General features: G+C 37.8%; 1 protein-coding gene across 3 annotated transcripts in view; it reads left to right on the forward strand.

Annotated features, from left to right (window-relative positions):
- The window catches only part of RSU1 (Ras suppressor protein 1), a 100,526-nt gene that overhangs the window by 39,689 nt on the left and 48,075 nt on the right, over positions 1-12,762 (forward strand). For 2 of the 3 annotated variants that reach the window (XM_030237605.2, XM_030237607.2), the window contains exon 8: positions 556-688. In XM_030237605.2, the coding sequence (XP_030093465.1) occupies positions 556-688 (133 nt within the window). Of the gene's footprint in view, positions 1-555; positions 690-12,762 lie in introns of those variants that run through there. The other variant, XM_050971370.1, reaches the window with a different exon arrangement.

The following is a 12,762-nucleotide window of genomic DNA, read 5'->3' on the forward strand; positions in this document are numbered from 1 at the left end:
TGACAGATCTCTTACATCTTCTGTCAAGAATCGGTAAAACTGCCATGTTACAAGAATGGCCTTGTCTGTCTGCTGTTCTGAGTGTGTGTCACTCTAACCACAGATCAGAGCGGGATCTTGGTGCAGAAAATGTGCTGGGCACTGGGAATGCAAAAAGCCCCTGGAGCAGGGATTGAGGAATGCTGTGCGATGCTAAGCTTCAGCAGAGCAGACTGCTACCAGAGAATCATTCTCCTTTTATTCCTGCAGATCATAGGGGAGATAGTGAATAGATGCATTATCAAGTCACATTTAAAACTAATTTAATAAATAAGTGGGCAGAGTTCAACCCTGCTTTGCAGAGTGTAGCTGCACTGAAACAAATAGAGTGCATCCATCATGGTGGGAACTACTATGTCCTTCTATTTCTCTTATCTGAGACTGAAATATTTGCTGTTATTACAGTTGCACTCTCTGTAACGAATAAAAAGATTTTACATTCACAGCAAGGTATTTCTTTCAAATTTTTCATGTTTCAAATATTTTTCATCTGGTGTTTTGTTTAATCTCTTTCAGGTAATTTGGATTTGACTGGTCAAAAACAAGTCTTCAAAGCAGAGAACAATCCCTGGGTTACCCCTATTGCTGATCAGTTCCAGCTGGGAGTGTCTCACGTTTTTGAATACATTCGTTCTGAAACATATAAATAGTAAGTATTACATTATATAATGTAGCTGTGTTACTTGTTTATTTCCTTATAGTGTATTGGGCAAAGTGTTACCAGCTACACACATCTTTCATAGTACATGCAGTAACCTGCTATTTAGGACAAATATGCAAGCCACGTTTATATTAAGGCATTTTGCCAAGAAGAAGGCAACTGTCATGTAGAGAAGTTAGGAAAGCACAAAGACTGTTTGATACTGTCCTGCATTTTTTGTTTATTTTTAAGAGCTGTTATGTAACATAAGAGATGTAAAAGAACAAGTGTTACAAGCCTTTTTAGAAGTACTAATTTTAAGTATGTTCAGTACAGCTTTAGAGATTGAAATAGATATTTGTTAATGCTTTTGGATGCAGGCTGTTATGTTTTGAGAGATATCCAGACTTGGAACATAGTTTGATTGTGGACTAATTTGTGAAAGTCTACAATCTTAGTAATTCAAATACAGGTATTAGTGTTTTCTTCAACAGTTTTATAAATGTGTGTGCCTGGCTTCTTCATTTTAATGCAAGATTCCATGTGCAAATGCTGACCATTAGTTTAGGAAATAATGCCTTTAATAATTCACTAAATTGTGATATTTAAGTAAAGATCTCCATGTTATTCTTTAGATGGGAAATTATTTTTCAGTGTCTAGCAACAATCTTGATGCTGTCTCCCTAGGAGCAGTGGGTAGTACAACCTGGATTAGAAAGTAAGGTTTTGCATTTTGCCTTTCTTTAAAGACTGTATTTTAATAATTCAGAAGCATTTCTGACAATCTTTTATATGGTTGCTGTCTGAACAAAATTACCAGAGAAGGGTATTCATAAGTGACAGTTGTGGGATTCCAATTAAGTAACTGAGATGCAAATTTTTTGTAGGAACTAAATGACCCAACAATGGCTTTTGTAAGCTATTGCTCTTCATTTACAGAATTTTAAATGAAAAGAAACACAGATGGAAGAGTGGTTGCAAGAATTGCGTGTCTCAGAAGGGTGCTGATATTTATGCTGTGATTCGTGTTCTCAAGACAGATTTATTCATAGATTTAAGTAGGCTGCAACACCCTTCTTGCAGTAGTACTCTGTACTACAGACATGGTGTAGGGAAGCAGCTGCCTGTCTCCTTGGACCACCCCTCCCCACTGTTCATTGTGTACCTGCATCTCAGCTTCTTGATAATGCATTTTTGTTTTGTATTGTCAATTTTATATTTCTCTTTGCTGAGCAGTGTAGTTTAGGGACCCTCATGTTCTTCTCTCAGGGACCACGCTGGGCATCGTGAAGACAGCGAAATTTTAAGGACTAAAGTGCAGTTTTGAGAATTTGACTCATTTGGTTTCTGGGGAGGGGGATGGGGGGAAGCTGTTATTATGTATCTATATTTTTTTTTTTTATTTGAAATTTTTTGGGGTATATTAAACTGCCCTGGCAACCTTCTTGGTGTAATCAAAATTGACAAGAAGCTTCTGTATTTTATCAGTTACCTCAGCTGTTTTTGTTCTAAGTTAGCCAAATTAGGCTTGTTGTCATACTCTTTGCTAGATGTAGCAGTGTCTTATTGGCTAATGGGCCAATTTTGGTTTTGTCCTCAGTAAATAATTGAAACCTGTATTGTTAACAGTGCAAGCAGAATCAGACTGTGGTCATTCACAGGGAGAAAAATCAAAATCAAATAATCTTTCTGTGGCTTATTCATTATTTCTACTTTGATCTTAGAAGTTTATTTCATTAATGTGCCATAGTTTTCAAAGTTTAGTGACAGAAACCAAATGCTTGGAGATAATTAGGTGTCAGTTTTAGATTTTCAGCATATGACCATTTTATATTATATCATAAATAAAAAGTATCAGTATGATTCCTTACAAAACCAGTAGTAGCTTTTTTTGAGTCTTGATTTTCCTTGTTTGCCCTGCTAAAATGAGAGTGCATGGATTTTCCTCCTGAAAAAAGATTGTCCTTTTTATTTCCAGTTTCCTCTAAATATGTGGTTGAGAATTGGGATGCCACGTCCTAAAGACATTCCGCTGTTTTCATTTGGTTTTAGGAGTTAAAACTCAAAAATAGTGGCATGGTCTAGGTAACAGGTCTAGTAGCATTGTTGTGCACAAAAGCAGATAGGCTGTACACACAGAAGAAATTAAACTGTTTTTCCTGGTAGAATTCTGATCTTTTCTTACTAATGACTACATAGCTTCTTTAACTGCCTTTTTCTTTCAGAGCCCTTGAACAGGTACTGTGTCTTTTTCCTATTAAGCAGACACAAGGTTGATATGTGAACTTAGTATTTTTCCCTGTGGGTATCTAAATAAGAAAAGTCAAGTTCTTGAGTTGTCATGTGTTTTATTGCTCATTCTGCCAAAATAAAAAAAAAATCTTCCTGTGTTTGATAGATTGAGACAGATACACTTTTACTGTGAGGCAAAGCAGTACGCTTTTCATTAAATGAATGATTGGAAATGTTGCTGCTTAGCTAACCTCACTTGCAACACTGAGAAGATAGAACATAGATCAGCAGCTGACCATCAGACCAATAAGTTTGTTTTTAGGTACTGGAAGACATAGACTCATAAACCAGAACTGTGCATCTGTGTGGCAGATGAATTTTGAACTCCAGAGACAGAGATTTGTTTCCCTATACTGGTTATTTTTGCTAGTTGATTGGAAATACTGACTTTCCTTTTTTCACAAGTTTCACATTGTCTAGACTGGCTAAGACAGTGAGGGTGTGCTGGTTCATATAGTCTCAAGTGCCAGGTTTCAGAGGCTCCCCAGGTTACATTTTCACTAAGGGGGTTATGCTAATACATTTTATTTTGTGTTTGCAATGGCTAGAACTTTGCTCAGTTGCTCTTAACTTAGCCAGACGTCAGAAACTTATTAGCTCCTGGCAATGCACTCACTTGCAGTCATGTAAATAAACCTTGAGGTTTCTGCTGATGACTGGCATAAGCCATCGCTGCAGTCAGTGTCAGGGACCTCCATTCAGATTCTGTGAGGTTGCACTTTGAAGCAGCTACCAAGTAGATCACAAACCTCTTCTTTTCCTTTGTGAAATGTACTGGCTGTTTCAAGCATATTTAGTGAAAAATTACATCCCATTTTTAGCCTTGTCTTGGGATATTCATGCTCTAGTGATTAATTGATAAGTAGGGATGACACCCATGAGGGATGATTATGTCTAAAGATAAAATGTCATTTGTCTTGCATACTTTTACATTTCCACACTCCTGTTTTACATGGTACTCATGCACCAAGTATAAAACTGGAATTGCACTTTACTTCAGAAGCATATTAACCAGTGAGACCCTCAGATCAGCTTGTCTTACTTTGTAGTTTCTTTCATTTCCTTTAATTTCCTTACCTTTCATGAGAAATGGTGCCCAGTGACTTTTTTCAACCCTAATTTTTCAAGGAAGACTTGTGATGACAAAAAGATGGGCCATATATTGTGCTGGAAAATGTGTGTGGAGGGGCTCTTAATTCTTAACAGGAAATTCAGCAGCTCTTGGCACTTTGCTAGCTTTTGTTGGCTAAAATACGCCCACTGCACATTTCATCTGGTGACAGCATCGTTTGGAAATAGGTCAGTTTGCCAAGTGTGTAATGATTCTTAATCTCTCACTGGTGTGTAACTTTCTGAAACTTTAGTAAGCTGAATTTTGGCTATGATTCTATATATGCTCAGGAGCTGCCATTAAACTTGCCATCTGATGTCATGGTAGTGTTGAAAAGCAGTTGAAGAGCTTGCTTAAACAGTGAAGAATAATGGCAACCTTGTCTCCTCAAAGGCCTTAACTAAATGTTTTATTTTTTATTCATGCCTCTAGTCAACTTTCAGAGTGACCTTTATGTTGTAAGCATATTCTCAGAGGATCTTCTCTGTCTAGGAAACTGACAAAGAGATGATGTATTGTGTGATTTAGTGGTCACAATGTACTTAGATAAGTGCAGACAGACTTAAATGTTTGAAAGAAAACAATGGATTAAGCTCCTATGAAGAATAAAATTCTAGTTCCTTAGGATGTTCCTTAGGATTTAAATAAGATAATTATTGATGTGATTAAGATGAGATAAAACAGATGTGCAGTTGGTGCCAGTGGGTGGGTTTGGTTGCTGGCATTTACAGCAAAGTTAGTCCAGAAAGCTTCTTTTTGGGTGCATTTCTGGCATTATTCATGTGCTCTTATCCATCTTCATGTGGAACTTATTCTTTGCATGTTTCTAACAGAAAGAACAGTAATTTTGATTTTATCACAGCAGAATCTATTGCAGATATCAACAGCTGATAGTGTAATCCCAGCTAAAAGAAAAGAAATTGCTGGGTCCTGTGTGCATTTTTAAACTGCCCTTATACCCCACAATCCCCTTTTAACAGTTTCTCTAATGATTGTTGTTTCCCTGTATGACCTCCATGTTCCAGGGAGGCTGAATTACAATGGAACAGTCACACCATTTTTAAATCTCTAGAAAGCAGATTTTCCCCACAAGACAGTCAATTGAGAGTCAAGAGGCTCAACAAGATGTTTTGTGAAAGGAAGTAAGTTGCACTTTTCACATTTCCATCAGGAAAGGTAGTAGAAGAGCAAGCCATTTTCAGGACTGACACATGAACTCTTAGCGGAGGAAACAGTTTGACAAATGCAGTGCTGAGCATATATTGCTGGGCAGCATTGGAACATAGGCTTCCCTGGGCAGGTTGCTCTGTGCTGAGCATTGTAATTGAAAATCCCATTTCATCAGCAGTGACAGTGTGGAAAAATCCACTCTCGATTCAGCCCTCTGTGTAGAGACAGTCTCCTCAGGTTCTTGGGAATGAGTTCTTGTGCTGAACCCCACTATTATGCAGCAGCTGCTTCCAGGGCAACAGACACAGGTCATGAAGGAACAGATTCCTCTTCTGGATTACATTAAGGAAGAGTATTTCAGAGTTAATTTTTAACAACTCAAGGAGACTGGCAAGATATTCAGAGTAGTGCACTAGAATACAAATAGTATCTTGAAATTACTGGTGATCCTATTCCACAGTTGTCAAGCCTGTTTAACTTAAGCCAGCTGTGTGGTTGATGATGTCCAATGATGTAAAGATGATAATCAGTAAAATCACCTATTTAGGAGTGGAAAAGAGGTCAAACAAGTGAAGAATCCATATGTTGGTTCTCAGGAAGCACGTTGGGAAAGTGGGAATTGGCAGCAGTTGATATGGAGGCATCATCAGATTGAACTGATATGAAAGGAGATAGTCCTAAAATGGTGTTACTTGTGCAGCACAGTCTAGGACCTCCAAGAATCTGATTTTTTTATGCTGGCACAAAAAGCAGGAGTATTTAAATTATGTTTGCTGATGGTGCAAAGCTAGCAGCATAGAAAAGAATCAGCATACCACACAGTAAGAATTAGCAAACAAAGAGGAAGGCTTGGGTATATTAGTTACAGGTGAGCCACCAGTGTGATATGCTGGAGTGAGGGGGAGAGAAAGATAAGCACAGTCCCCAGAGCTTGACTAAAAGAGTGGAAATTTCCCAGTACAGAAAAGGAAATGTTTCGCAGTTGTGGTCATTATGTTCATGAAAGATGAATTCAGGCAGGATATATAATAGAATAATGAAATGAACAAAGCAGTTCAATAATTGAAATAAAATGTGTATCACAATACTACTGATATTAAAATATAAGAATAATAGTAGTGAAAAAAGAGAAGAATAAACCCCAGCAATTGTTGCACAATACAATTGCTCACTACCCACTGACCAAGGCCAAGCCCATTCCTGAGCCATCAGTCCCTCTTTGCCAACTCCCCCAGTTTCTTCACTGGACATGCATGTTCTGTGGTGTAGAATATCCCTTTGGCCAATTTGGTCAGCTGTCCCAGAGGTTTCCCCCCCCTTCCCCAGATTCTTGTGCAGCTCCTCATGTTCAGAGCATGAGATACTGAAAAGTCCTTGGCTCAGTGCAAGCACTACTCAGCAGCAACCAAAACATCAGTGTGTTACCAACATTATTCTCATCCTGCATCCAAAACACTGCACTGTACCAGGTACTAGGGAGAAAATTAACTGTACCCCAGACAAATTCCAGGACAATGGAATAGAAGGCTTCATGCATTGGTTTCTCTTAGGTGCAGCTCTACAAATACTTCTAGAAACAGTATTCTCACTGTTCCTGCAGGGATTGCTCATGTTCATATACTCACAGCATGCACCATTAGTGAGCACTTCTTTCCCCTTCTCATTTGCACTCTGATTGTCCTGGGCCAGTACAAGAATTAAGGTGGTGTTCTATGTCCAACATTCCATTGCTGGAGCTCACTTATTTCAGTGCCTTTTTAGCTTGGCATCTTTACCATTTGACCCCTGGCATGGATGTAACATCTGTGCCAGTGGTAGCTGTGACCTCATTTATTTGAGCATGGTTTCAAAGACTGGGTAGAGGTAGTGGAAAAAAGATGACCTCAGTGATCTGTGTTAGGTGGGAATTTCTGAGATGCCACATCTCCTGTGAAGATGAGCTCATGACAAATTAAGCTTCTCTCAAAGGAGGGCAAGAAGTAAGATCCATCATAGCTGAGAAGTAAACAAGCGTTGATAGTCCTGATTCACACATTTTGATCACGTACCAGTAAAAAAATTTAAATTTACCAATAAAAATCTATTACCAGCCGGATGTGGGGAAATATAAAAATGTCATCTACATTTGGTTCTGTTGTATTGAAGACATGGTACTGTATATTTTATATGAAAATGCTGATTTGTATTCTAACCACAAGTTGTATTTATTGGCTGTATTTTAAAAATTGATAAATATATTAGTACATTATTTCCAACAGAGAAAATAGATGACTCAGAGTTCTGACATCTTTAGACAACATTTACATGCAAGTCTGTAACTCTTCCCCAAAGAAGAGCTAACTGGAGCCCATGTCGAAAGATAAACAATAAAACCACTATGTCTGTATATTTTTGTTTATATATTGCTAAGATGGATATGTAATAAAACCAAAGCTATCAGTGATGTATCTGACAGGTATAGATACTGCACATATAAATATTGGTGTAACTACTGATTCTGCTGTGCCCTTTGATATGAACTTTATATAAAGTTTAGAAAATTATGCAGTAATCCATTTGCCATGTCAAGGATGGTAACCTAGAGTTTATGGCACTGGGGCAGACATCTGGAGCTATGTTAGAAGTGAAATTGGAATGAGACAAATTAAGTGCAGAAGCTGAAACCAAAGCTAGGGAAACAGTAGTAGGGTACATGGTTTGCATAGGGAAACAATGCAAAGTTGCATCAAACTGTAGGGCAAGGCAAGATTAGTAGCTGAGTTAAAAATCAGTGGTAATTATGATAAATCCAAAATGAGTAATAAGTAGAGGTGTACAAAAGAAACTGGAAAGCAGCAGAATCAAGGACCTGCTTGGGGTATAAGCAGGCAAGTGGAGTAAGATGTGCAGCTGCAGGTAAGTGGCACCTTGGGCAGGAAGAATGAGAGAGGAGATTGAAACAAGTTTCTGCAGTGGGAAAGGGCCAGTCCAAAGTGGGATCTATCTCATACCCATTGGAGAGACTGCTTATAACTATCTGATTATGATAAATCTGGGAAACTAAATGGGCCTTTTTCTGAACTGTGATAGATTATAATGACAAGGGAAGGAAAGTCATGTTCTGTTACGCTTCTGTTCAGTGCAAGCTGGGTGATAATTTAGGGAAGATGAGTTATTTCTCAGTCCCTCAAGTAGAAGCCTGACCAACATTTTGTTGTGAGAAATGGTTTTAAGCATCCAAGCCTCTGGGCATGCACCCAGAAGGTTTAGAAGACTTGACTGACAGAGTCTGGGCTCACCCAAGTTCTGTCTTAAATTACTGTGTCAATGAAAGACCCAAAAAGTGACAGAAGTATTGGTATCTTTCCAGCATCAAGGAAGGTGAATAGACAAGTTGGGTTATTATGAACTAGTTTACTCTGAAATTAGTTTTGTGTTAAATAGTGAGGAAGAGACATGGGATTCTACTATTGATGATGTAAAGAAAGTGACTGTAATTTGGATGTCATTAATACTCTTTAAAGTATGACTATGATTTTGAGAGTTTTTTCCTAAAGAAATATTAAATATTATAAATATTGTAAGTTTGGTTAGTCAAGGCAACTCTCTAACCATAGAATTTTATGAGGCATTTAACTTGTACAGCTACACAACATAGTCACTAGAAAATGAGCACTGCATAGTTTCAATAAAACATTAGGAAGAATTATCAACACCCTGATAGGTCTTGGGAGACAATTACCAAAGAGAGTGTTTCTGGTGAGGTCCACAGAGATCTGACCTGGAGTGATTAAATGTTCTCCTCAGGTATTTGGAAGCAAATATACAGTTGTTTTTGATGACCTGCAAGTTGACAAAAGATAACAGTGGAGGTACAGGCTGTCCTGTGTGATTTTGAACTGTGCCTGTACACAGTGTATATTAAAGCAGCTTAAAGAAGAATTGTTTATCTGTGTATTTGTATATCATGTGGTTAGGATTACAGGAGGAGATGAAAACAAGTGGTTACATCTGTCTAGAATGCAGTCAGCACTGAAAAATATTTTAAGAGACATAGCCAAAGTGCACTGTCAGCTCACAGTTCAGTGTTATATATGAAAGGTTTGACTGAATTCAGCTTCAGCCCCAGGTGATGTGGTAAGTAGTAAGTTCTTATTCCCTTACTCACTAATGTGACATCAGCTGGGGCTGATGCTGAATTCATTCTGGTATCAGTAGTTTTAAAGGGATGTTAAAAATGTGTTTAAATACAGACACCTTGATTATTTGAGAGCAGAAGTCAAGCAGATAAGGAAAGGAAAGCAAGGTACAGCTTTAGGGCAAGCTTCCAGAGAAAGTAACCTATTCATTTTTCTTTCACTGAACTCCAGTTACCTCAGGATGTTTTCTGGGAAGTTGTGTTTTTGAGTAAGATCATGTGAAGGTTATTGTATGATCCATGATGGATTTTAAGACACTATGTGTAGTATCCAAAGGTAATGATCTATTGCCTGGTTTTAGACTTTACCAGAACTGCCACAGTTCTAGTAGTGTGCTCTGATGCTTTGACTGCTGTGGGTATGGTGAGTCCATCATCCAATGGATTCAGGGGGTTCTCTCAACTTTTCTGGGGGGTGTTGTTGCTAACCAAAGGCAATATGTTCAATATAGATGCACTTCAGAAATTAAGCTGATACCCTTTGAGGGTAACTCACCTAATCGTGTTTGGGTTTTGATTTTGGTTTTTGGGTTTGTTTGGGTTTTCTGTTGGTTTTTTTTTTTTTTTGGGGTGGGGGGTTGTTCATGTTTTTGTTTTTAGTTTTTTTGTTTTGTTCTGTTTTGGGGTTATTTTGTATGTTGGAGAGGATATTGCAGGGAACAGAATTTGGACTTTATAGTAGGTAAAAAAGAATAGAGCATTTTAAAGGCAATCCTTGAGACAGCAAGAGGACGAAGAATAGATTGGAAGTGTCAGAACAGTACTAATTGAGGCCTAATTCCACTTAATAAGGTGTTTCTGGTAAAATGGTGCAGCTAACAGTAAAGAGTGGTCTCTTAACCCTTTGTACTCTTCAAAATTCAGTTGATTTGCTTTCTTGTTTTCTTCTTCAGATTGGTTCTTTATAACCAAACAAGAAGAGTTACTGCGCACATTTGCTGGTTTTATTTGAGAAATAAATTTAAAAGTGGCGCTTTTATAATCAAGCAGATCTGTCTGCAATTTCTATTCTCTATGCAGTCATATCTGTTTTATTGCATGCTGGTTTTTATTGAACTCCAGTTTCTTCCTTCAGTTTCACATTATTTCAGGGTTTTGTGTGATCTTTAGCAATTTTTTTACCCTTCTGGTGAGGGCTATCAGCTAGATGGAGAGGCATCCCTAATTTTATGATTGCCTTTATCAACCATTTATCCATAGGAAGGCTGAGGTTGGAATTATTCTGGTATAATTTGCTGTAGCCAATTGTAATACAAGCTCTGATAAACTTCTTAAAAGCCATGATTTTATTTTAGCAGGTATCACTGTCATTCCGTTTAAATGCACTTTTACAGCCCCATACACCTAAAACACAGTGTGGAAAATGGTTATGATCAGATTTCATTTTAAATTCTTGTCATTAAAATTAACTTCTTTTTGAGAAGTTTAAGCTGAAAAGCAAGAACTTCTGCTATATATGACACAGGATTTATGTCCTGCATTTCAATGCTTTCCTCTGACCAAACAAGAAATGCCCTACTGTTAAAGCTGGGAGTAGTCAAATTTAGGTCTTGTGTAGGCAACACCTTTTGACTACAGCTCTGGATGTATTTGTTTGTATTTTGTACCCAGCCACTTTAATTATTGAACCCTAAAACTCTGATATACTGAAAGTCAGTATCAAATATGCCAGGAAAAAAATACCCTGTAATTTTTCTTCTATATTACACTTGATTGGAAAAAGAAGTTGTAGTCTAAAGTGAAGTGTGCAGGAGCAAAAACAGTAAATAGGATCACATAGTATACTGACCATTTCACTTGCTCTGGCTTCAAAAAAGCAGTAATAATAAATGCAGGAATATTAGCCCTCTTCATAGTTTTGCCATGTGTTTTAAGAAGCTGTCTCAATGCTGAATATAAACAGTAGCATTTGCTTCACTGAATGTGGAACAGTGATTCCCTAAATCCTTTTGGTTATCTGTAGTAATCTTTGATCAGGTAAGTTTTCAATCTTTTAAAAATACATCTTGCACCAAATTGCTGTCACAGGATGGTAAATATATGCAGAAGTAAATGGAGCAAATCCTATACCCAGTGCTGTAAGTATGGTTCCTCTTGGTAGGAAGAGGATTTGCTTGATCTGTATTCACATGTGTACCCAGATTGCTACCTCTGACCTGCTTCACTGTCAACTTCTGGGGTACTTTCTGCACATTAAATGTTTTGGGAATCATCCAAGGTAAGAGAGGGGGATCCAGAACTCTTCAAAGATGTGTTGCAAGAACCTGCTACCTACAAAGACTCCAAGGAAGGAAGATCACAGTTCTAGAAGAATAGAATTTAGGCATGAATATATGTGTGTCAGTTTTGATTCTTAATGTAAAATGGATGTTGCTTTAAAAAGCTGCAGCTCTTAGAACATGAGTTTTAGTCACCTTTCAACTGGATATAATTCCCAAGCTAAATTCCAAGTGTGAGTTTTGGGTATTGGGGTGTTCTGTCTCCTGCTCATTCCTCCAAAATTCAGATTTACACTGTTGTTGACTTTTAAAAAAGAAAAGGTATGCAAGGAATGACAGTGCTGATCCTGAATATAAATTATATCAAGCAAATTGATGCAAGATAAAATTACCAAATCAACCTTTTTTAGTCTATATTTTATGGAATATCTAAATCTATGTTTGGCAGTAATTTACTCTTGCCCATGAATTTCTGACAGTTTCGATTCTTTGGTCTTATTAATCAAAGTAGTCAGCACCAGAGCAATTTTTATGAGACTCACTAGTCATAAAAAATTTATTATCAGATAAATCAAAGAAACAGCTAGCATCTTAATAGGGTGAACAAAGTGGCATGTAAAAGATCATTTAAGACTACATGCTTTTGACACTTGTGTACTGCATTTAGTGCCTAGAGTCAGATGTGCTGCTTGCATTTTCATTAAAATACTCATGACCATGACACAATTGCTACCTTTAGTATAGGATGTTTCTTCTTCTTTTTTTATATATATATACACATACATACATATATATATATATATCTGTGAGTGAAGCAGTTACAAGAACAAAGAGTCACTTTAGGTTGTCCCTATAGTGAACTGAGCCCCTCAGGGACTAAGACAGTTCACCAAATAACTAAACCATGCTCTCGAGGCCCAGAGGGGAAGGGCTGGGCCTTTGGGCACTGCAGTTGCTGATGCCACGCTCCTGTGTGCTCCAGCTGATGCTGGCTCTTATGTGGCCATGAAGCAGGGGTTTTCAGGGGCTGGTGTGGTGGGAAACTTGTTTTGGCAGTTCTCATCTGAATTACCTCCTTGAACTAGCCAGCACTAGCCCAGAGGCAGCAGTGCAG

This window comes from Serinus canaria, chromosome 2 (genome assembly GCF_022539315.1).
Source record: "Serinus canaria isolate serCan28SL12 chromosome 2, serCan2020, whole genome shotgun sequence".
Lineage (NCBI taxonomy): Eukaryota > Metazoa > Chordata > Aves > Passeriformes > Fringillidae > Serinus > Serinus canaria.